The following is a 24,260-nucleotide window of genomic DNA, read 5'->3' on the forward strand; positions in this document are numbered from 1 at the left end:
TCGGCAAACTAAGGCCAGCGGGCTGGATGAGGCCCACCAGGCTGGTAAATCTGGCCCACGGACCCTGCCGCCCACTCAGTCAGTGCCCGGACTGAGCTAAAGCGGCGCAGCACTTCCTTGAAAAGAAGCCACAGGTGCCTCACAACCTGAGAACTGACTTCCGTGATGATGGCACGGCTTGGGATTGGCTGTAGGAAGCTCCTGCAGTCAATCCGAAGCCACAGACGTCTCTGGGCAGGCGGTGATGCTGGCAAGGCTTCCGATTGGCAATCCGAAGCCTCGCCGACTGTGCGAGGACAGAGAGGCCGGCAGGCGGGAGGCGTTGTGACAGGCGCGTTGAGGGGCTTCAGCTGGAGCTTGTTGCGCCTGGCGCCTGGCTTGTCGCTGCTGTTGGTGGCGCACTCAGCAGCCGCACTGGGGCAGCTGGAGGGCGAGTTGTGCACCACCTGCCCGTTGCTCCGCATGTGTGGCCTGCCCGCCAACCTGGCCTAGGACAATGGGCCACAGTGTGTGGTGCACGCCGCCTGGGAGCTCTGCAGGGATGGGCTGATGGATTGGCTGCTTCTCGTCATCAATGCTGGTGAGCGGGCAGTGCTGAGATGCGCTCCTGAGCGTGTGCAGAGTGTGTTTTCCTCCTCCAGGTCCAGTGGCAGCTGTGGGACTGGCTTGCAAGGTATTTATATTTTTCAAAGTATAGTCCAGCCCCCCACAAGGTCTGAGGGACAGTGGACCGACCCCCTTGATGAAAGTGTTTGCTGACCCCAGATCTAGCCTCTTATACTGTAGAATGTTATACTGTTCAAAGTCAGCCTCTCCAAACCTGGTGCGCTCCGGATGTTGTTGTTGTTTTCCTATGGATGCATTGGCTGGGGCTAATGGGGATTATACTCCAAAACATATGGAGGGCACCAGGTTGACAAATAAGCAGTGAAATAAGCATTGATATGCAGGGCAATGTGTCTCAATGGTGCTGACATTTGGACAAATTCCACATCCTGAGAATCTTTGCATTGTTGTTATATTTTACAAAACTAATTACACATTCCATAATGTGTAAAGATTAGCCTCGGATCCTAGGAAGCCCAGGAGGTTAAGGGGATGTTCCGGGGGGGGGGGATTTGGAACACCACTTTCCTCTACACCCTTCTCCACAAAAAAAAAAAAATAGAAGAGACAAGTACATGTTCCTGCATTTGATTTGGTTCTGTTTTGTGTGTGCAGAGTAGAGAAGGCCCTTGGTATGTTGGGATTATGCCCACTTCCCAGCAGCGTAGTGGGAAGGGCTCTGTCCCCTGCAGTTTCATAGAAAGTCTGTTAGGTGGGCACCCAAAGTATCATTTGAAGGCACAGGGGACAGTCACCTCACTCCAACTATGTGGGTCTGGACAAGGCTTGGATGGGAGTGTGCTTGAGATCCCTCCTACACACTGCCTTGGGTCCCATCGCAGTTGAGAAATAAACATAATAGATTAAAATAAAACATAACTACCTGAACATTTCTTTCAGTTCGTTCACCTTCTTGCTGGGATATTTGCTGGAGTGCTTGTCATCTAGGAAAGCCCGTGCATAGGCTAGTGGGCCAGCATTGACCTAAGAAAAGTTAAAACACAGAATTAAATTCCTACAGATTTCAGACAAAAATCAGAAATTTCAGAGAAAAAGCAGAGAAGATTCTAGGAGGACCCCTTCTGCGTCGAAAAGTTATTCTGGTCCAGCCTTCCTTCCTCCCACAGTGGCCAGCAACAGCCATTTCCTCCTTCTGTCACTGTTATTCAGAGGTTCCTGTGATGGGATGATGAGCTGCTTGTGCGTAAAATGCAAGTCCCTCAGAGTTTGATCAGGTTTTCAAACCTCTGCCTGTGACGGAGCCCCTCCGGCATGGCTGCGTCAATCGCTAGTAGAATCCGAAAGTGGTTGTTTTCGGAAACGTTTCCAACATAAGAGCTCTTTCACGGAAACACGTCTTCTGGACTCTCTGCGTGACAGTTTCCGGCGAGGAGTGGGTGTCCCTATAGGAGGTCCTGAAACCTCTCCACTGTTTTCGCTGGAAACGTCTCTGAGCCATCCCTCCGACTCACTTTCCCTGGAAGTTCCTGCTCGCCCCCTACTGGTTCCCTCTTCAGCTGCTACGTCTCTTTCAACCTCAGGGAGCCTTTGCACCTCCTGTCCTTCCGATGGCAGTTCCCTGACATCCACCTCCCCTCTAGGGCCCCCTTCACCCCCTCCCGTCTCCTCCCCTCCGGGCTGGGAGGAAGTAAAACCCCTGAAAGAACCTTCATCATCGTCCGAAGTTTCGAACACTTCCCTCCACCTGCTACTGTCCCTCGTCTCTCGATACTCCTCGTCATCGGAGTCTATTCCCTCTTCCAAATCCGACTCCGCGAATCCTTCCATTTCCTGTTCCTCGTCGGTGGTGCCAAAGTACTCCCTCCTAAACCTTTCTACCGGCTGTGGTTTCCTAGGGAATCTTCGGTGGAACGTTTCTGTTAAAACCTCGTCATTGACCTCCCCTGCAGTCACCCAGGTGTTTTCCGACTCCGGTTCCCCTTCCCACGCCACCAAATACTCTACCTGATTTCCCTTCCACCTGGAATCGAGAATTTCCGCTACATGGTTGCTGCGTTCCCTTTCTTCCAAGGCTGGTCCCCTGGCGTGCTCCCCTGCACGCCCCCCCCTGTATGGTGACAGTAACGACCTGTGGAACACTGGGTGCAATTTCATGTGGTTGGGTAACCGGAGTTTGAAAGCCACTGGGTTGACCTGCTGAATGACCTCGAAGGGTCCCAATCTTTTGGGCCTCAATTTCTTACAGCCCCCTTTGAACGGCAACCCTTGGGTTGACAGCCACACCTGATCGCCCACCCTTATGGTTTCACCTTCCCTCCTGTTCTTGTCTGCCTGCTTCTTATATTGTGCCTTGGCCCTTTCTAAGTTGAGCTGGAGCTGCTGATGGATCGCTTCCATCTCTTCTACAAAATGCTCGGCCGCTGGGACGCTCCATCTCTCCCCTCCCTCCCCTGGAAAAGCCCTGGGGTGACACCCGTAATTAGCCAAAAAGGGGCTCATCCCTGTGGACACATTCTCCGCATTATTGTAGGCAAATTCTGCCAGCGCCAACTTTTCGGCCCAATCGTTCTCTCTGTCATTGACATAACACCTCAGATATTGTTGGAGTATGCCATTTGCTCTTTCCGCCTGCCCGTTGGTTTCTGGGTGCCGGGCAGTCGAAAAATTGACTTCCACATGCAGCAAGCTCATGAGCTTCCTCCAGAACCTGGAAGTAAATTGTTTGCCGCGGTCTGAGATCACCCTCAAGGGGGCGCCGTGCAACCTAAAGATGTGTTCTACAAACAACTTCGCTGTTTCTTCCGCTGTGACTGCATGTGAGCATGCCACAAAGTGGCACATCTTAGTTAACAGGTCTACTACTACCATGATGGCTGTTTTCCCCTTGGATTTCGGCAGATCCGTCATAAAATCTATTGATACCGCTTCCCAAGGCCGTTCTGGTGTGGGTAATGGTTCTAATAACCCTGCCGGTGCCCTTCTTTCCCCTTTAGCTCGCTGACATTGGTCACACCCTCTTACATACTCCTTTACATCTTCCCTCACCTTGGGCCACCAAAATTCCCGGGTCACCAACCACATGGTCTTGTGTTGCCCAAAATGTCCCGCCGTGGGGCTATCGTGCAACTGCTTGAGTATTCTTCCCCTCAATTCACCTTCGGGTATATACAGTGCCCCTTTGTAATACAATGCCCCATTTCTTTCCTCAAAACCTCCGGGGCTCTCGCCCTCCCCCCTGAGACCTCTGAGCTTATCCTGGGCATATTCATCATTTTCCGTTTCCTGTACCAGTTCACGTTGCCCCACCATCACCGCCCCACACACCCAGCGGTCCTCAGGGATGACATGTCTCTCTTCGATTGCCCCCTCCCCCTCCAAATACTCTGGTTTGCGTGAGAGGGCATCCGCCCTGACGTTTTCTGGGCCTGGCACATAACAAATTTCAAAGTGGAATTTGGAAAATTCCTGGGCCCATCTGACTTGTCGTTGGTTGAGTACTCGAGCTGTTCTCCAATACTCTAAATTCTTGTGGTCGGTGCACACTTGCACCTTGTGTTGTGCCCCAATCAATAAATGTCTCCACCTCCGGAACGCTTCGTGGATGGCGAGTAGTTCCCTGTCATACACCGTGTAGTTCCTCTCGGATTTATTCAGCTTCCTCGAGAAGAAGGCACAAGGTCTCCACTCCAACGTACTCCTCCCGGGTTGAAGAAGTACTGCTCCGATAGCCCGGTCGGACGCATCGGTTTCCACTCTCATGGGTTTTCGTAAGTCCACATGCAGAAGTTGTTCTTCCGAGGCGAAAGCCCTTTTTAGTTCTTCAAATGCTCGCTCCGCCTCCGCCGTCCAAACAAATTTCTTCTTGCTGCTGAGGCAGTCGGTGATGGGGGCCGTCAAATGTGCAAAGTTCTTGATGAACTTCCTATAAAAGTTCCCAAACCCCAGGAATCTTTGCACATCCTTCTTGGTCTTCGGTGTCTTCCATTCCAGTACCGCTTGGACCTTGCCTGGGTCCATGGCCAATCCCTTGTCTGACAAGCGGTACCCCAGGAATTCCACCTCCTTGGTATGAAACTGGCACTTCTCCAGTTTCACCCACAGCTGGTTGGCTTGCAGCTTGCCCAACACTTCTCGAACGTCCTTCACGTGCTGCTCCTCATCCTCCGAATACACCAACACGTCGTCTAAAAAGGCCACACAATTCTTGTAGAGCAAAGGTCCCAGGACGTGGTTCATAAAAGCTTGAAAGCACGCCGAGCCTGCTTGTAGACCGAAGGGCATAACGAGGTATTCAAAGGCCCCCAAAGGGGTGAACATGGTGGTCTTCCATTCATCCCCCTTCCTTATGCGTATCAGATTGTACGCCCCCCGCAGGTCCAGCTTTGTAAAAATTTTCCCCTTCCTCACCCGGGTCAAAAGGTCATCAATTCGGGGCATCGGAAAAGCCAGGGGTTCCGACACGGCATTGAGGGCCCTAAAGTCCACAACCAATCTCGGCTTATCGGTGTTTTTTTTGTCCACAAAAAACACTGGGCTGCCCCCCACCGCTCGTGACTCTCTGATGAAACCTCGCTTCAGGTTCTTGTCAATGAACTCCCTCAACTCCTGCATCTCCCTGTCAGACATGGCGTACAGCTTGCCCACTGGGAGTTGAGCCCCAGGGAGTAGGTTGATTTGACAGTCAAAGGGTCTATGCGGCGGCAGCTTGTCTGCTTCCCTTTCGCTGAATACGTTGCTCAGATCTGCGTATTGTGGGGGCACTTTCCCTTTATCCATTACTTCCATCCCGGCTAGGGTGACGCCAGCTCCTCCCGGAACCTTCCCCTGCTTGCAGTGTTCTAGGCAATACGCTGACCCAAATGAGACCACCCTCTGATGCCAGCCCACTAGCGGGTCATGTAGCGCCAGCCAGCTCATCCCCAAAATGATGGGCGCTCCTCCCAAGGTGGCCACATTAAATGCTATTGGTTCAGTGTGCCTTGCCACCCTCATTATCATTGGGACAGTCTGTTGGCTAACTTCTCCTCCCAACAGCTCTCTGCCGTCAATCGTGGTCACCTGCAAGGGGTTACTTAAAGGGATGGTCTGTATCTGGTGCTCAGCTGCAAACTCCTTACTCATAAAATTACAGGAGCTGCCTGAATCCAAAAGCGCCTTGACCTGTAGTGGGTGTCCATTTTGCAGCTCTAGTGACACTTCTATCACTAAAGCAGGTCTGGGTGGTTCGGGCGTGGGCACTTTCACTGCTCTTTGGCCTGGCTGCTGTGCCCCAACGGTGGCAGCCAGGCGTTGGCTTTTACTTGCTCCTTGCTTTCTTCCTCCCTCTCCCCAACAGCTCCTGCCATCCCTTGCCATTCCTTTCTTTGTGGGCAGACTCTGGCAAAGTGCCCTGGCTGTTGGCAGAGATAACATTTCTTGGCGCTCTTTCCCTCCTTCTTCCGCCCTTCACTGGGATTTGAAACTGCGCGCGCCCGCGCTGTTCCAACTTCCATCGGCTCTGCCGGCGGGAAAGGTGGCTCTGGAATGTCTGGAATGCGCAGTTCCCTCCAACGTTCTCCTTTCCCTTCCCGCCTTTCCAAAGCCCTCGCTTCCTGGCGCGCTCCTATGGCCAGCGCTGATTTGGTCAGCTGATCCATAGACTCGGCCCTTGGCCCCCGGGACAATTCATCTTTAACGGCCGAAGAAAGCCCCTCTTCGAAAAGCATCTGGATGGGTTCCGCCGATAGGTCCCACCCCAATTTGTGAATCAACATAGTAAACTCAGTCCAGTACTCACGGACAGATCGGCTCCCCTGTTTGCAAGCCATTAACTGCCTTCGCACCACTCCCTGCTCAATGTCGCTGGAAAACATCAGGTCCATGGCACGAAAAAACTTCCTCGTGTCCTTTAGGATCTCATTATTCACTGCCATCAGGGGTCGAACCCAATCCTTCGCCCCCCCTTCGAGATGGCCAATTACAAAAGCCACTCGCGATTCCTCGTCGGGGAAGTCATCATACTGCAGGTTGAGAGCGTATTGCATCTCAGTTCTAAAGGCATGATAGTTTCTGGGATCCCCCCCGAATTTCTGCACCAATCCTGGCACCTTTCTGGCGATCGAGGTGGTTTTCTCCTTTCCCTTTTCTGCATCCTGAGCCCTCCTCTCCTCAAGCCTCGCCGTTTGCATGGCAAGCTGGATCTCCAACGCCCTGTACCTTTCTTCCAGGCTTGGACCTCCTCCAGCTGCTCCTGCTCCTCCGGTTCCGGCTGGGTCGCTCATGATGCCGCTGCTTGCACAAGCTGGCTTTCAGGGACTTTCGGATTGCTGTGATGGGATGATGAGCTGCTTGTGCGTAAAATGCAAGTCCCTCAGAGTTTGATCAGGTTTTCAAACCTCTGCCTGTGACGGAGCCCCTCCGGCATGGCTGCGTCAATCGCTAGTAGAATCCGAAAGTGGTTGTTTTCGGAAACGTTTCCAACATAAGAGCTCTTTCACGGAAACACGTCTTCTGGACTCTCTGCGTGACAGTTTCCGGCGAGGAGTGGGTGTCCCTATAGGAGGTCCTGAAACCTCTCCACTGTTTTCGCTGGAAACGTCTCTGAGCCATCCCTCCGACTCACTTTCCCTGGAAGTTCCTGCTCGCCCCCTACTGGTTCCCTCTTCAGCTGCTACGTCTCTTTCAACCTCAGGGAGCCTTTGCACCTCCTGTCCTTCCGATGGCAGTTCCCTGACAGTTCCATTTTGCCATCACCACTAATAAATAAAGCCCCCCTCCTCTTCCTCCATATTTGTCTACTTCCCCTTTTAAAGTAATCTAAGAGAGGTCATCAACACATCTTGTAACACTGCTTTCCATAAATTATTACACATTGTGTAAACAAGTACAGTGGTGCCTTGCAAGACGAAAAGAATCTGTTCTGTGATTCTCTTCGTCTAGCGGTTTTTTCGTCTTGCGAAGCAAGCCCATTGACGGATTAGCGCTATTAGCGGCTTTTAGCGGCTTATCAGCTTATCGGATCAGCTGATAAGCGGCTTAGCGGCTTAGAAAAAGGGGAGGGGAGAGGAAAAACCCCGCAGGAACTCGCAAGGCATTGTCATTGTCGTCTTGCGAAGCAAGCCCATAGGAAATTCGTTTTGCGAAGCACCTCCAAAACGGAAAACTCTTTTGTCTAGCGAGTTTTCCATCTTGCGAGGCATTCGTCTTGCGGGGCACCACTGTACTGTCTTTTATCTATCCTCCTCCATCTGTCAATCAGAATACTTAAGAATTCCAGTGATGATTGTGGGAGGGTATGATAGAAATGCCCTCCACCCCATGCATGTTAAAAGCATGGAATGCTTCACAAATTGATCCCCAAACTTCCATGGCCTCTTGTTCTGATTCACATATGCCAAGTACAATCACTCATGCATGTATCCTTGGTGCCTGGGCACTGAATGTGGAAACTGATTCCACCCAGAAAAGCATTTGTACTTACTGTAAGGCAATGCAAGGTAACATGGAAGTTCTATCCATGCTACTAGATCTGCAACAGGTTATTCACCCACAGAAGGGAACATCATCCCTGGCTGCTATTATGTCCAGTTCTGTGCACCACAATTTAAGAAGGATGTGGACAAGCTGGAACGTGTGCAGAGGAGGGCGACAAAGATGATCAAGGGTCTGGAAACAAAGCCCTTATGAGGAACAGTTGAGGGAGCCGGGTCTATTTAGCCTGGAAAAGAGAAGGCTAAGAGGAGATATGAGAGCCATCTTCAGTGATCTCAAGGCCTGTCCTATGCAAGATGGAGCAAGCTTTTCTCCTGCTCCAGAAAGTGGGACTCCAACCCATGGCTTCAAGTTACAAGAAAAGAGATTCTGGTTAAACATCAGAAAGAACTTTCTGACAATAAGAGCTGCTTGGCAGTGGAACAGACTCCCTTGTGGACTCTCCTTCCATGACAGATGGTTAGATGGCCACCTGTCATGGATGCCTTAGGTGAGATTCTTGCACTGCAGGGGGTTGACCTTGATGATTCTTGGGGGCTGTGCCTGTATCAACCAGCCATTGGTGCCTGGCACCTAGGGATGTTGGAAGGCAGAAAAAGGAGCATAAATTGCCAATGTTTGCTCATATGTTGCATGTCTGGGACAGAAATTAATCCAGTGAATATGATTAGTATTCACTGCTGTTGTTGCTTTTAGCTTGGAAATGATATGCAATTGATTATATTACCAATGCTCTTTGCCTTGCTTCTCCTTTGCATTCAAATGAATAGGGTAGAGTACACAATTTCCCTGCAGCAGACGGCAAGATTGTAGTTTTGGGTGGAAAATGAATTGCAGTGGAACGGAAAAAGGGCTGCATATGACAAATCCAGGGTGGAATGGAGAACAATGCATCCCAGGTAGCAGCTGAATACATGAACTGGCATCATCAAAAAGTAATTTGGGAACACGCACTTGTGTGAAGGCACCCCCAGCAGAGGAAGACAAGAAATGCAAGAATTCCAAACTACAGAGACTCAAGTCTGGATGGGAGTAAGGAGATCACAGAGCCTAATCCGCTTACTGTCAGCCCCTCTCTTAGATCAAGTGATGAAAACCAGACCAGTTTGACAGATGAAAATAAGAGGTGAGAGCTGTATAATAAATGCAAAATCTACAAGGTACAAAGATTTTTTGTGGGGTGTATGGGGTATTAAGGCATGGGGTAGTACCTCTGGTGGAGGACATGTCATACTCCTTGGGAAGTTTGTCACCTTTGGTCCCCACCCTGCACTCAGCTCTCACCTGTGGCTCATAGAAGCTGTCAGCATGAGACAGCGACCACACCCTGGGAAATGGCTTTGACTGGCTGGCTATACCAGGTGAGGGTAGCAAGGGGTCTCAAACCCCCAGTGAATTAGGAACTTCCCATGCATGTGAAGACAGGGAAGTATCCCACCTAGGAGAAGGAAAACCCTGATCTTAAACCTCTATTGCCCTGCAGGATATCTTCAGGAGAATAAATAGCTAAGACGTGAACCCTACACAAACCCAGAGTGGAGTCCCTAAGAGGGTTGGATGGCGCCTTGCACACCTCCTTCCGGCAACTCCTGCAGCCAAGCTGGTGCCAGACGTCCTTTGGACCACATCAATGAAGCCGAGAGGGAGGGGTCTTGCCACCTGGGCAGACTAGGACCTCCAGACACACTGCCCAAGCTTGCATCCTGGGGAGGTCACTTTGGTGTTGCTAATACAGTGGTTTGACTTCACCCCTGGAGGTGCCCTCCATTGTCTCTTGAGACAGACGGATGCCAACAACAAAGATGTGGAACACAAGATTGTCAGGTCTAGCCAGCTGAGCCTTGGAATTCCACTGTTTCAGGTATGGCTTGGACTCATAGTGGAGGAAGGGACCCTCCCCTTGAAGCTTTGGTTGGAATCAACATAGAATCAACTGAGAACCTATCTTTTCTGCCAGGCTGTTTAGAATAATAAGCGACACTTGGACTAAAGAAATTTTATACACTGGATAGAGGCCCATTTTTATTGAGGCTGGGTGGGATCCAACATTGTCTGCTAGTGCAAGGGCTCTTGAGCTAGTGGACGATTGAGTTTTAATATTACACAACTGTTGTGCTAGTGGAATCTTGTTGCTCAGTATTTCTGTCACTCCCATTGCAGTGTCCATCTTTACCATTCCTAAAGAACATACATAACAGCTTCACTCCTTTTGTACCTCTTAACTTAAATGTCCATGTTTCCAAGCCACTAATGGTAGTCAAACACAAACAGTGCATAAATGCTCACAGCCCCAATCATGCCAAAGTGGCTGGGTGCCTTGTCTATTACCAGGAAAACCATTATTTATGTGGTGCCATTATGGTACACAACACCTTATCGAGCAACATTTGCCAGGAAAACTGGTTGTTGTCTCATGCAGTTTAGAAAGAAAATTGCAACAGTGTGACGCGGCAGCTAAAAAAGCCAATGCAATTCTGGGCTGCATCAATAGGAGTATAGCATCTAGATCAAGGGAAGTAATAGTGCCACTGTATTCTGCTCTGGTCAGACCTCACCTGGAGTACTGTGTCCAGTTCTGGGCACCACAGTTCAAGAAGGACGCTGACAAACTGGAACGTGTCCAGAGGAGGGCAACCAAAATGGTCAAAGGCCTGGAAACGATGCCTTATGAGGAACGGCTAAGGGAGCTGGGCATATTTAGCCTGGAGAAGAGGAGGTTAAGGGGTGATATGATAGCCATGTTCAAATATATAAAAGGATGTCATATAGAGAAGGGAGAAAGGTTGTTTTCTGCTGCTCCAGAGAAGCGGACACGGAGCAATGGATCCAAACTACAAGAAAGAAGATTCCACCTAAACATTAGGAAGAACTTCCTGACAGTAAGAGCTGTTCGACAGTGGAATTTGCTGCCAAGGAGTGTGTTGGAGTCTCCTTCTTTGGAGGTCTTGAAGCAGAGGCTTGACAACCATATGTCAGGAGTGCTCTGATGGTGTTTCCTGCTTGGCAGGGGGTTGGACTCGATGGCCCTTGTGGTCTCTTCCAACTCTATGATTCTATGATTCTATGAATAGTGGGAATAAAGAATCCAGGAAAACAAGGGAAGCGCCATTTATTTATTTAAAATGTTTGTTAGCCACTCTTTGTCGCTAGAGTCCAGGGCGACATACAAAGGTGTGAATAATGCTTAATTCGCACCATGATAACTGTAATTTAAAAACAGTAAAAAGGGACCCTTTGGTAAGAACGTGGGAGAAGGTCTTCTCGGTGGCTGCTCCCAGACTTTGGAAAGTCCTCTCTAGAGAAGTTAGACTGGCTCCCTCCTTGTTGTGCTTCCGCTGGCTTTTGGGAACTGTCTGGTTTTAATGAAAGGGTTGGTGCCATGCTGTTTTTATTGCAATTATCTGTATGTTTTTAATAGCTCTTTTCTTTTTATATATAGATATTTTAATAGATCTTTTTATATAGTTTTAATTCTATTAATGTTTAATTGTTTTTTAATGATTCCCCTCCCCAATATGTTTTTAGCTGTTCTTATTTTATCTGTAAGCTGCCTTGAGTCCCTGTCAGGGAAAAAGGCAGGGTATAAATAAATATGCAATAATGATGGTGATGATGATGATGATGATGATAAATGATTATAATGAGAAAGCAGACAAAACAAATTAAAACTGAAAACAATGGAGCAGCAAACTAGAAAAATATAAATAATCTTAAAGTCTAAAATGCCTGGGCAGACAAGGTGCTCTTTGTCTGTCAGCAACAAGCTGTCAGTGACAGGTGAGCCTCTTTGGCATCACAGCAGGAAAGGCCTGTTTGTTGTAGGAACATAGTGCACTAAGGAAACGTGAGAGGCTGCAGCTAGTGCAGAATGTGGCAGCTAGGCTGGAGAAAGGACCACATGTCATGAATCTTGAGAGCACGGCACTGGCTGCCAGTGAGCTACTGGGATCAATCCACCACGTTAGTACAAAGCCCTAAGCAGCCTAGCACCCAAATACCCAAAAGATTGCCTCCCGCAGTATCAACCTTCTCCGGTCCTACAACTGGCACAGAAGGCCCAGGGCTGCAAACAGATACCTAAGTTGAAACAAACGGAAAAGCAAAAGCATTCCGAAATGGATCAAGACATTCTTAAAACAATTGCAATTTACGAACCTGTAAATGCCATCACAGTTAAAAACATTCTAAAAACAATTACAATTCAAAAACCTTCCATCCAATGATCTCGAGGTTGCTGGGAACTGATGTCAGTTGGCAGTTTCTGAAAAAGCAAACTGGCCTCTAGCCAGCACAGTGTTTCTATCAAGGGCATGAGGGTTCCAGTCTCATTTTAAATGAATTTGCTGGGGTTTCTTGTATGTGTTCTTGTATGTGTTTAACTATTTTATTATTAAATTTATCAGTCACTCCCCCCTCCCCCCGGCAAAAAGCAATTCAGAATGACTTACAACAGTCATGTGGCAAAGCAACCCCTGATGTGATAGTTGTTTGAAGGTGATGAATAAATTGATGATGATGATAGTGGGGGTGATTTATAGTGTGCCCAGCCACCAACCTGCACTGAAACGGAGCCTTGAAGCTTCAGCTGCAGTTGGATCATGTCAGCATCTGCTGAAGTACACAGTTGCTGCAGCTCGCCCGTCTTTGCCTTGATTTCATCAGTTGCCACATCGATCGGCTTCAGATTGACTTGGTGCTCGTGACTGACGGGAATCCTCTTTTTGACGTAGGGGAAGGAGTTGGATGCTGGAAGGGGAGAGTAAACAAAAATGGTGGCATGTGCACAAGGAGTCCTGTGTGGGTAGAGCCACATACCCAAACTTGTGACATTAACTTTAGATAAACACTCCTTGCATGAATGGCCCCACAAGGTTCTAATTAATTAGATTCTTTTCAAAACCTCTTTTATCTATCTAAAACATTTTTTTCCTGCTCTTGTGCAAAAAAACAAAAAACAAAAAAAAAAACACCCCAGGCTCCCAGGGCAACTCACAAATGCACTGGTAAGGGAGTCCCTGCCCTCATGCTTGTGATGTATAAACACATGGCATGAAAGGAAAATGGATTAAGAAGGAGGAGGAAAAAAAGCAAACTCAGATGGGTGTTATCTTTTGATCCCACATTCCTTCTCATGATGGGGAATTAAAAGCAGCTGACTGCATAAATCACCATCAAAACACGTTTTGTTGACATACATAGCATGGCCCTCTCTCCCTGCTGCCTGTACCCTTTCCCAGCATCTTAGAAGACGAATCTCACTGGTAAGGATCGTCCGCCTCTTGCACTGCTCTTCCACACTCCCATGTTTTTTCCCAGACAAAGTATATGGTGTCTCGAACACAAATCGGTTGATGTTGTGGTTCCTTTCAAAATCTGTCTTCCTCTCTGAGAGCTCTTTCTCATCAAAGTAGGGCTTCAGATAAGTCACTTGAATGTGCGCATACTTGGAGTCCAGGTCTTTGGCATTCACCTGAAGAAAGTGAGAAAATGAGTAAGGAAAGAGCCTAGCTCTGCACCACAATCAGGGATCGTGGACCAAGAATCTAAGAGCCACATGACCTGCTGCTCTCCTGCTGCTTTTCTTCCAGTGGCAGAAAATGAGTACTAAATTTGCACTATATCCCACTTTTTTCTAGAAGTGACTTATGTCATGTGAAAGCTCAAACATGTGGAACTTAACCATTTGGGAAATGTCATGGAAAGGGAATAAACTCTCATGTGAATGCTGCCTTCCAGTATATTTCTGGAAGTGGCTTTTATGTCATGTGAAATCTGAATTATAATGCTGACAGAAGTCAACTGTTGGGGAAATGTGCAAACAGAATAAATTGTCATATGAATGTACCCAATCTTAGGAGGTTTATTCTTGCATCGCTATTGGATGACATCCCTGGCTAAAATTGGCTTTTCCTAGCCCAGCCTTCCAATCGGCCAAGAACTGTATAGAAATGCTTCCAAGGCAGCCAGCAAGGCAAGAGGTGCCTACCTCAAGCTCTCTGATTAGTTTTCCATGGGCAGACCCTTTCCCTGACAAAAATGGATCACGGTTTGTGATCTCCCTCGATCACAAGTGAGAGGCAGATCTCAGAACAACATCTCTATTCCTTTCTGCAATGCCTGCTCCTACATTGGTGGCGGGTGGCGCTGTGGTCTAAACCACAGAGCCTAGGGTTTGCTGATTGGAAGGTCGGCAGTTCAAATCCCCGCGATGGGGTGAGCTCCCGTTGCTCGGTCCCAGCTCCTGCCAACCTAGCAGTTCGAAAGCACGTCAAAGTGCAAGTAGATAAATAGGTACCGCTCCGGCGGGAAGGTAAATGGCGTTTCCGTGCGCTGCTCTGATTTGCCAGAAGCGGCTTAGCCATGCTGGCCACATGACCCAGAAGCTGTATGCCTGCTCCCTCAGCCAATAAAGCGAGATGAGCGCCGCAATCCCAGAGTCATCTGCGACTGGACCTAATGGTCAGGGGGTACCTTTACTTTTACATTGTATGAGGGTGGGCGCTGCCAAGAGAGGGGAGGACTGCAAGCATTTCTGTGTCACCTTATTTGAGTCCTGGATGATTTTGACATTCTCTGCTCCAAATTTGTCCCCATAAAGTTTCAGCAGGCGGAAGGAGATCTCTGATAGACCTGTTAGCTTAGGCTCTTTGTAGATGTATTCCTTGCCATCCTCTTCTTCAAAGAAAGCCTTTGTTGATCAGAAATGCACAACAAACAACATGATTGGAAGGAATTTAAAAATGGTTGCAGTGACTACAAATCAAACATCTACCCTATGCTCAGAAGTGCATAGCAAGTGATGAATGTAGTGCTGGGTGCAGAATTTAGCTTTCCTAGATTCTCCTTTCCTAAAACAACTTCCTAGTCCTCATGGCTGTTCCATGTCCTCATGCTTGCGAGTGCGCGGCCAACGCCTACTGGAATAGCAGATGTTAAAGGAGTAGATTAGTAAGAGTGAGTGGGAAAATAGAGAGGATTTAGCTCCCTTTCCCATCTTATCACTAGACAAAACCAAAATAAATTATGCAAAGCAGCAAGCAAAAGAGTGCAAAAGTGGTGCAAATTTCCCCAATCCACATGATTTATAAAGGTTATAGAAAGCAGCTTGTCCAGATGTAAATGTTGCATTCTGAACACAGGTTTTAATTTCCTTTGCCAAGCATAGCTACATCACTCACTTGTGCCTGTGGACAGCAAGGTAATTTCTAAAAATAATTTTTGCGATTTCTAATGCAGAGGGGGAAATGACTAGTTTGCAAAGGCCACTCAAGATCAAGGATTTTGGTGCTGATCACGTCAGCTGTCAGTCTGGGGAACATAGGAGGCAGCTGCTTTATACCAGTCAGACCAAGGGTCCATCTCTGCATTGACAGGCAGCAGCTCTCCAGCAGCAAGCCCTCTGTGGAGATGTGGTTGGGGACTGGACCTGGGACCTTCTGCAACCAAAGCAGATGCTCTGCCACTGAGTGACTCCCCAAGCGACTGAGACACTTACCTGTCCATAAAAAGCAACTCGGAAATAAGTGCCCAGCAGCCTTTTTTTAGTCTGCATCACTTCCAGGATTTTAGTGTAAGCGCCGTGAAGTGTTCTGTACACTTGCGTAAGTTTCTGGAGACGAAGCAAAAACAGAATTGGCCAAATGGTTCAAGCCCTGCTGAAGCTCAAAGCCTGCTTATCAACATCTGCAAACTTTGTTGTGGGGCTGAGAACCAACCCAAGGAGCTGTGCTTTGCCATCAAAGATTTACTTGTGATACTTTCACTGGAGAGTTGAGGATGGCTGTGCACCACTGACTCAGAGTTGGGGCTGTTTCTGCATCATGAGCAGAGCTCGGGATTTGACCTTTCTCCCAGTTGTTTGACAAATGGGGAAGAATGAGTAAGTGTGCACACCCACACACCCACACACACCGCACAAACCCTGAAGCAATTGCTCGGCTGTTTACCCCTGAACACCCTCACCCACTCCTGGTCTTCAGCGTTTGGTCTCCAGCATTGATTTTCTCATTCTTGGACACTGGGGACTGCCCGGTTGGCACTGATCCATGACAGGGCCTTTTCTGTGGTGGTTCCACAGTTGTGGAATGCCCTCCCTAGTGAGGCGCACCTGTCATCATCATTAGTAACTTTCAGGAGGATTTTGAATACATCCCTGTTTACTTAGATATGTGGAGGCTGAACATACATGGCAACCCTAAGATCATCGGATGGAAGAATGTTTTTAACTTCAACAGCTTCTAGGATCTTTTAAGCTTGAATTGGTTTGAGATGTTTTAATTATAATTGTTTTTAGAATGTCTGGATTTGTTTGCTGAATTTGTTTTGTGACAACAGGGAATAGCCCTTCCCCCAGATTTTCATTGCCCTTTATGGCAGGTATTATACTTAAACATTTTGACCTATAAATTAAATTTCATAAATTATCTCTGCGGGCCTTCCATATTGCTGTTTCTACATCTTCTCCATGATTGTTTGGGACTTTCCTTTTTTTGTGCATCCCCAAGCAGCACTGGAATTAAATTTATAGTCGAGTTATGTTATATGTGTCTTGTTTGTTTGTTGTTGTTGTTAACCTAAAATATGTATCAAGAAAAGTCATTTTTTATTTTTTTTAAGGAAAAGAACCATATTTCATGGCTGATTCTTTTGGTGTTGTTGCTATAGCTTCTCGTTTTTGTCTCTGAATTGATATTAAAAACACAGAGAGGTTCATTTTAAAAAAAAACACCCAAATAAAGGTAGCAAGCAGCTGAATATTACTAAGCAGTTGAATATTGCAAAGCAAAGCCTTCACACAGCTGCCACAGGAGGCAGGGATGGCTACCCATGGGGATGGCTATAAAAGAGGACCAGACAGATTCATGGAGGAACAGGCTATCAGCAGCTACTAGCCTTGGTGGCTAAGCTCTCCCTTCACTGTCAGAGGCCTTTGTGCCTCTGAGTATCAGATGCTCTTGCACTCGGGTCTGGCTTGCTGGTTTCCCACAGGGATCTGGCTGGCCACTGTGAGAACAGGATGCTGGACTAGATATGCCATGGTCTGATCCAGAAGAGTTCCTCTCCTGCACTCTTCAATGTAAAGGCAAGCCTAAAAGCTGCCAAAATTTTGAACTTCTTTGTTCCTCCCTCCTTAGCTCAGATTTCACCTCTGCCATGAACTCATCAGGTAGCCTTGGGCATGCTGCCCTTCCTTACCCTCAATCTCCCACAACTTTGCTTTGCAATAGAGGGGATAGTACCACTTACAGCAGGCTTCCTCAGCCTCGGCCCTCCAGATGTTTTTGGCCTACAACTCCCATGATCCCAAGCTAGCAGGACTAGTGGTCAGGGATGATAGGAATTGTAGTTTCAAAACATCTGGAGGGCCGAGGTTGAGGAAGGCTGTGAGGATTACAAGATATTGCATTTGAAGTGCTTTTTGCAGTTGGAAGCACAACACAAATGTTAAGTGTTGTTATTACTGAGCCTGAAGATCAGGTCTTGAAGACCTGAAAGCTTGCTCAGTACAAGCTCAGTATAAAGGGTAAGGGACCTTTTTATTTTCAAGCAGAGTGGATGGAATTTAACTCTTTCCTTATTTCTGCTTCTGCTTAAAGTGGAGAGGATGTTTTTGCGTGCCTGTAAGGTTTCTTGCATCTAAACATTTTTCCTAAGAACCACTTTTTATCTTTTTAATGAACTTTTAAATCTTAATTTAAAACCTTGGAGTCTCCTTTAACATACCATGCTATGTCTAGTGCCAAGTTCTGTACTTCCTTGAGAGATGTCAGGAGGCACTAAGGGAATTTTTAGGCTATTTGATGAAAGGCAGCTGGGATAAAATATCTATTTCACCTGGTGACTGCAGCAGGGTCTAAACGTGGGCATGGGGTACACTCTGCTTGGCCAGGAACTCTCCTCCCCACATGGCACAGGTTCCAGGGTGCAGTAGGGATGCTGTCACATGTTAAGCTTCTCAGTCCCCATGAAGTTAGCTATGAGCCTTAAGTCACAGTTTTGGTGGCCATCCCCTGTATGGAGGGCTGCTATAATGAAAGGCTGATTTGGATTCCATGCCTTCCCTCCTGATGCTGTCCAGATGTTCCAAGGGGACAACTCCCTCCAACCCCAGCCAACAGCCTCTGTGGCCAGAGCGAATGGGAACTGCAGCCCATCAAACATCTGGTGGGCACCTGATTGGTGAAGGCTGTCCACTGACCTGAGGCAAATTTCTGCTGAACTTAATGGAGCTTACTTCTCAACAGATGTGCATATAGGATTGTGTTGTGAGCCAGTACCTCAAACTCGCGTCGTTTCTCATAGATTGGAATGATCAGCTTCGAAATCTCCGAGATGGTTTCATAACGCTCTGCTTTCCACAAGCCATCAACACACTGCTCCAATAGTTCTACCAGGACCTCCTGAAGGAAGAATTTTATTTAATTTTTTTAAAAAAAAGATTAAACAAGGGGAAAGTTGCTGGGATCATCGTGCTTTTTCTGAAGGGACAGAAATCAACACAGCAGAAAATGCAGAACAAGATCAGATGACTGTTTGGAACGGTTCCATCCTAAGAGCACAACCAGATGTTATTCGAATAGTGCGATCACCACCCAGCACATCCAGTTGTTGTTTTTTACTATTAAAAAAATAGCAGGCAGATAATGACAATTTTCACTGAGACCTCAGTAAATGTGTGGTGTGTTTGTAAACCTTAACCTTAACCCAATAACAGCCTCCCTCCAATCTTACAATTATCACCAGAGGCGGAACAGGGGGTCTCTCACTAGGACAAATATAAATCTCCCACCCTGCATGCTGGAGTCTTCATGAAAACTGCACACACACTCTGCTGTCAGTGTACAATAGCCTGCCTTACTTCACTGTAATGAACGTCCATCATCCCCGCGTCTTCTTTCATCGCCCCCTCTTCATCAATATTGGGCGTAATTTTCTTGAAAGATGAGCATCCAGCTGGAAATAGTTCTACAGTCAGAAGGAGAAAGATCCGTGGGAAGGGAACAAACCACATAGAGATTATGCACCTCACATTTTACCTGCCCCTGGCGTCACTAGCACTGACTGCTGTCTGTGTGTTTGTACTGCAGGGCATGGAATCTAGCTGTCTCGTGCATGATTTGCTCATTGTTTCATTTATTTACTTTAATAAATATGCCCACCGCTTTTCAAGAAAAAATGCCTCTTAAAGCAGCTTACAAGCCAGGAACAATGAAGTACAATTTACAACCATATGAAATCCTGCAAAAAATCTCTTTTCTACATTTCAAAATAAACATTTTACAAAATTTAAAATATCCAATGACTTCCCTTCTTCTCCTTCCATGATTCATATTACATATCGTACATTCCTGCATATTTTACTACTGTATAGCCATTCAAATCAATTCCCCACTTTTACAATCCAATATTGTTTACTCTGTTGAATTTATCTTAATGGTGCCAGAGTTTTCAGCTGTGTACAATAATTTTCCATATATTAAATAAATATTTACCTCTCTCCTTTCAATATAGGTTCTTCTTGCTCTCTTATTCTGTGTGTTAAGCCTGCAAGTTCTGAATATTTTAACATCTTAAACTGCCAGTCCTCTTGACAAGGGACCTTGCTCACTTTCCATTTGGGGGCTAACAGAACATGGGCTGTTGTTGTTGCATACATAAATAAACTTTTCTGGCACCTCGGGATTTCTGTCTAGGTTATTCCCAACAAAAAGGACTCTTGGTTTTTTTTTTGGGGGGGGGGGTAAATGTAAACATTTTTCCCCACCAAGGAGTGGCGCAACAACAGCTCCTCCCCTAACACCACCCTCTGTCCCCAACCAGAAAGGAAAGAGCGCAGCCACTGTAAGACTGTGTCCTGAATCTCCATGTCGGCAAGGTGGTGGTCCAAAAGTTTGTGATTGACCATGTCGAAGGCTCCTGACAAGTCTAAAAGGATCAGCAGCCCCGACCGGCCTCAATCCAACTGCCTACGGAGATCATCTGTTAGGGTGACCAAAGCTGTCTTGTTCCCATGACCAAGGCCGACTTTTCATCCAGAAATCCACCAAGCTGTTCAGCAACCGCTCTCTCAATAACCTTACCCAAGGGCATATCTCAGCCTGGCAAATACACCCAATTTTGCATGGGACTGCGTATGAAGTAAGGCTGGTGAAGGCTGAGGAGGGCAAGACTAGAGGGGTGCATTTGGAACCCAGGCCTGATCCCTACCCCTAGTGTTTCTCCGTCCTCCACCAGTTGCGGACTGTGGGCCGGGGGGGGGGGGGAGGGGTGGCACTGTTAATCTGGGAAGATTGCTCTTTCAGGGCTCTACCATCGCCATCGATCCCCGGCATTGAATGTGTTGGCCTGGTGTAGGGCACCGAGGTGAGCTTGACTGTCTGGCTGGTGTACCGGCCACCTAGCGCACCAGCAGCCACCCTGTCAGGCCTGATGGAGGTGATTGCCGGCTGGGCCTTGGAGTTCCCTAACCTACTGGTATTGGGAGACTTCAACGTCCATGCTGATGCCGCCCCCTCCTCACAGGCTCTGGACCTGGTGTCTTCCATGGCGACACTAGGGCTCTCCCAGTTTGTTTGTTTTTTTAATTTTTTTTAAAGTAATGTTTATTAAAAGTTTAAGAGTTACAAAAATTACAAAAAGAAAAAAGAGTTAAACAAAGCAAAGCAATACAATACAATACATAAAAAAACAAAAAAGAAAGAAAAAAACCCAATACAATAAAACCACAAAGAAACAAAACAAAAGCATTTAAAAACACATCCAACCTTTCCATGTCTTTACCTTTCATATACGGTACTTGTTTTATCGACCTCCTCACACCTCCCTTTTTTGTACCTCGCAAGACGAATGCCTCGCAAGACAAAACACTCGCTAGACGAAAGGTTTTTCCGTTTTCGATTTGCCTCGCAAGACGAATTTCCCTATGGGCTTGCTTCGCAAGACGAAAACGTCTCGCGACTTTGTTTCCTTTTTCTTAAAACTGTTAAAACCAAGGGTGCTTAGCTTGAACAGCTACAGTTGCGCCTTGACTTCGAGGAGCAACTGTTAGCACGTGGTTTTGCAGCCTTTTCTCAGACTTTGCTCACTTTTGAAGCTTTTCCAAAACTTTTCCAGAACTTCTCTTGCATCCATTTGGTAAGTTAAACTTTTAAAACTTTTTTGGGGGGTTTTGGATTTTGGGTTGGGGTGTTTGGGATTCAAGGACTTGGTGTTGTGGGGGGGTTTGCGATAATCTGGGAGCTTGTGGGCCTTTTTGGGGAATTTTTATGATTTTCTGTGACCATTGGGCCAGTTTGTTTTTTTTTAATTTTTTTCCCCTGAGTTTGAATTTCTGAGTGCTGGCTGGCTGGGGGAACAGCTGGAGAGGTTTCTGCAGGAATCTGGGAGCTTGTGGGGCTGTTTTGGGAATTTTTATGATTTTCTGTGACCATTGGGCTACTCTGCTGTTTTTTTTAAAAAATCTGGATTTGAATTTCTGTGTGGTGGGTGGCTGGGGGAACAGTTGAGGAGGGGGTTCTTCAGCAAGAAGCAAAGAGTGGAAGAGGAGCCTTCTTCGAGTGGTCCCCCAGAGTCTTAGAAAATGTACTGTACACTTTGTTGATTTTTAAATGTTTTTCTATCATGTTTATAAAGTTAATTTATTTTCCCTTCAATTTTTGAACTGCTCTTTACAGTATGTGTGACTTTAAAGAGCAGTTAATAAACTCTTGTTGTACCAAATTTGGCTTTGTTTGGACTTTTTTTGACCATAGGAACGCATTAATTGATTTTCAATGCATTCCTATGGGATTTCGTGATTCGCAAGACGAAAAATTTGCTAGACGACAAAACTTGCGGAACGAATTAATTTCGTCTTGCGGGGCACCACTGTATTCTAGTTCAATTAGCTATTTCAGCAAGTCCTTTCCATCTTTCTAAATTTTCATTCTAAAATTTAATTTAAAACACCCTAACCTTAAATTTTCCACTTTGTTCCATTAACAATCTATTTTTACTTAAGTCTTTATAACATTTCTGCTAAAGCCATATAACTTCGTTCCAGCATCCTTCTAACATTCTTTAATTTTACAATATTTCTGTAAATATACTTTAAATTTTTTCCAATCTTCTTCCACCGACTCTTCTCCCTGGTCTCGAATTCTGCCAGTCATTTCCGCCAGTTCCATGTAGTCCATCAGCTTCATCTGCCATTCTTCCCTGGTGGGTAGATCTTGTGTCTTCCAGTGCTTTGCGATAATTATTCTTGCTGCTGTTGTGGCATACATGAAAAAAGTTCTATCCTTCTTTGGCACCAATTGGCCAATCATGCCCAGGAGAAAGGCCTCTGGTTTCTTCAGAAAGGTATATTTAAATACCTTTTTCATTTCATTATAGATCATCTCCCAAAATGCCTTAATCTTTGGGCATGTCCACCAAAGGTGAAAGAATGTACCTTCAGTTTCATTACATTTCCAACATTTATTATCGGGCAAATGGTAAATTTTTGCAAGCTTGACTGGTGTTATGTACCACCTGTAAATCATTTTCATTAAATTCTCTTTTAAGGCACTACATGCCGTAAACTTCATACCAGTGGGGGCTCTCCCAGTTTGTTTTGGGCCCCACACATCAAGCAGGCCACATGCTGGATTTGGTCCTTGGAGCAGGCGTAGAAGTGATCATGGCCCCCTTCGTGGAGGTGCCATTGTCTGATCACTACGCTCTGAAAGCCAGGATTGACTTTCCACCCCCACCCTGCTTAGGTGGCGAGCTGATTTGGGCTCGCCCGCAGAGGCTGAGGGACCCTGGTAGATTCCATCAGGCCTTGTGGGACCCTGCTCCCCCTGGCGGCTCACTGGGTGAGCTTGTTGAGGGTTGGAATACCCGGCTCTTGGCAGCCATCAATGAGATCACACCTAGACGCCCTCTGCGACCCTGCAGAAACTGGGCCCCCTGGTTCACCGAGGAGCTCTGGAAAATGAAGCGGGACCTCAGACGGCTAGAGCAGTGTTTCCCAACCTTTTTGGGGCAAAGGCACACTTGTTTGATGAAAAAAATCTCGAGGCACACCACCATTACAGCCCCGTGACGTCAGCGTGCAGCGTCACGCCGGGAGGGATGCACGAAAGTGTAAGTTTCGATTTTTTTCCCTCCCCCTTGCCGGGGAACCTCCAAGCTTTGGGGGTGGGGGGGGAGGCAGCAAAGCGAGGGACTGAGGGACTCCTCCAACGACAAGGGTTGGGGAAGAAGAGAAAGGGCTATTCCGCTCCAGTCCTTTCTGAAGGAGCTGAGGGTGGGGGTCCTCCGGCGCCTTCGGCGAAACGGCGCCGGCCCAGAGCGCTTCTAGGAGGCTGCCTTCGTGCGCGACGTAAAGCCCTCTTTCCCTCCCTCCAGCCCCGTGTCACCTGTGGAAAAGGGGGCTGGATCCAGTGACGCAACTCGGAAAACTGTTAGGGAAGCCAGAGCAGGAAAGTGAGTGGGGGGCGCCGCCGCCGCTTTAACCCACGTTTCGTTTTTGAAAGAGAAACTTAAGACTAGATGACCCTTGGGACCCCTGCCAACTCTACAGTTCTATGGCCCTTTGTGGAGGGGGGGCAGCACCTGGAAAGACGGGCTAGGGGATAATTGGGGCGGCTGCCTTAGGCACACCAGAAGCGAAGCATGTCCTGAGCTACAAAAACAAACCCAATTCCTGCCTCGTTTTTTGCAGTTTCTGCAAAGCGAGGGAGTCTCCCCCGCCTCCATTCCTCGGTGCCTCCTCCTCCCCCTGCTCCCCACTACGGGTCTCCCCTGCACTTGGCCAGGCCGCCTCGCCCTCCTTCCTTTCCCAGAGCAGTGGCTCAGAGCGCCTCCTTGCACCGCAGGTACACTCCATGGGGAGGGGAGGGAGCGGAAGCCCAGACCAGCCCCCAACCCGCTTAGTCCGACCCCTCAAACCTTCCCAAAATAAGAACTCTGTGTTCTACAACGTAGAGGAAGCTGATGCAACGCGGAGGCAGACCCCGGCTGGCGTGTGTTAGAGCAGTGTTTCCCAACCTTTTTTGGACTCGCCCGCCTCCCTCCAGGCAACATCTCGCGGCACACCAGGCAACATCTCGCGGCACACTAGTGTGCCGCGGAACACCGGTTGGGAAACACTGGGCTAGAGTGAGTATGGCAGGGAGCCTGCGACAGAGGTGTCAAGAACATCATATAGGACGCTTATGAAAGCATATGAGATTGCTATGAAAGCTGCTAAGAAATCT

The 24,260-nt window shown here is 47.5% G+C and overlaps 1 protein-coding gene and 1 long non-coding RNA gene across 3 annotated transcripts in view; one reads left to right on the forward strand and one right to left on the reverse strand.

Annotated features, from left to right (window-relative positions):
• LOC310698904 overlaps positions 1-24,260 on the forward strand; it is a 400,562-nt gene that overhangs the window by 64,114 nt on the left and 312,188 nt on the right. The window lies entirely within an intron of this gene.
• DOCK11 (dedicator of cytokinesis 11) overlaps positions 1-24,260 on the reverse strand; it is a 162,846-nt gene that overhangs the window by 6,854 nt on the left and 131,732 nt on the right. For both annotated transcript variants that reach the window (XM_083486178.1, XM_083486177.1), the window contains 7 exons: positions 18,896-19,002; positions 18,315-18,437; positions 15,533-15,646; positions 14,579-14,725; positions 13,297-13,507; positions 12,593-12,783; positions 1,490-1,590 (listed from right to left, as the gene is read on the reverse strand). In XM_083486178.1, the coding sequence (XP_083342304.1) occupies positions 1,490-1,590; positions 12,593-12,783; positions 13,297-13,507; positions 14,579-14,725; positions 15,533-15,646; positions 18,315-18,437; positions 18,896-19,002 (994 nt within the window). The remainder of the gene's footprint in view (positions 1-1,489; positions 1,591-12,592; positions 12,784-13,296; positions 13,508-14,578; positions 14,726-15,532; positions 15,647-18,314; positions 18,438-18,895; positions 19,003-24,260) is intronic.

Source organism: Podarcis liolepis, assembly GCF_965112155.1.
Source record: "Podarcis liolepis genome assembly, chromosome: Z".
In the NCBI taxonomy this organism is placed as follows: Eukaryota; Metazoa; Chordata; class Lepidosauria; order Squamata; family Lacertidae; genus Podarcis; species Podarcis liolepis.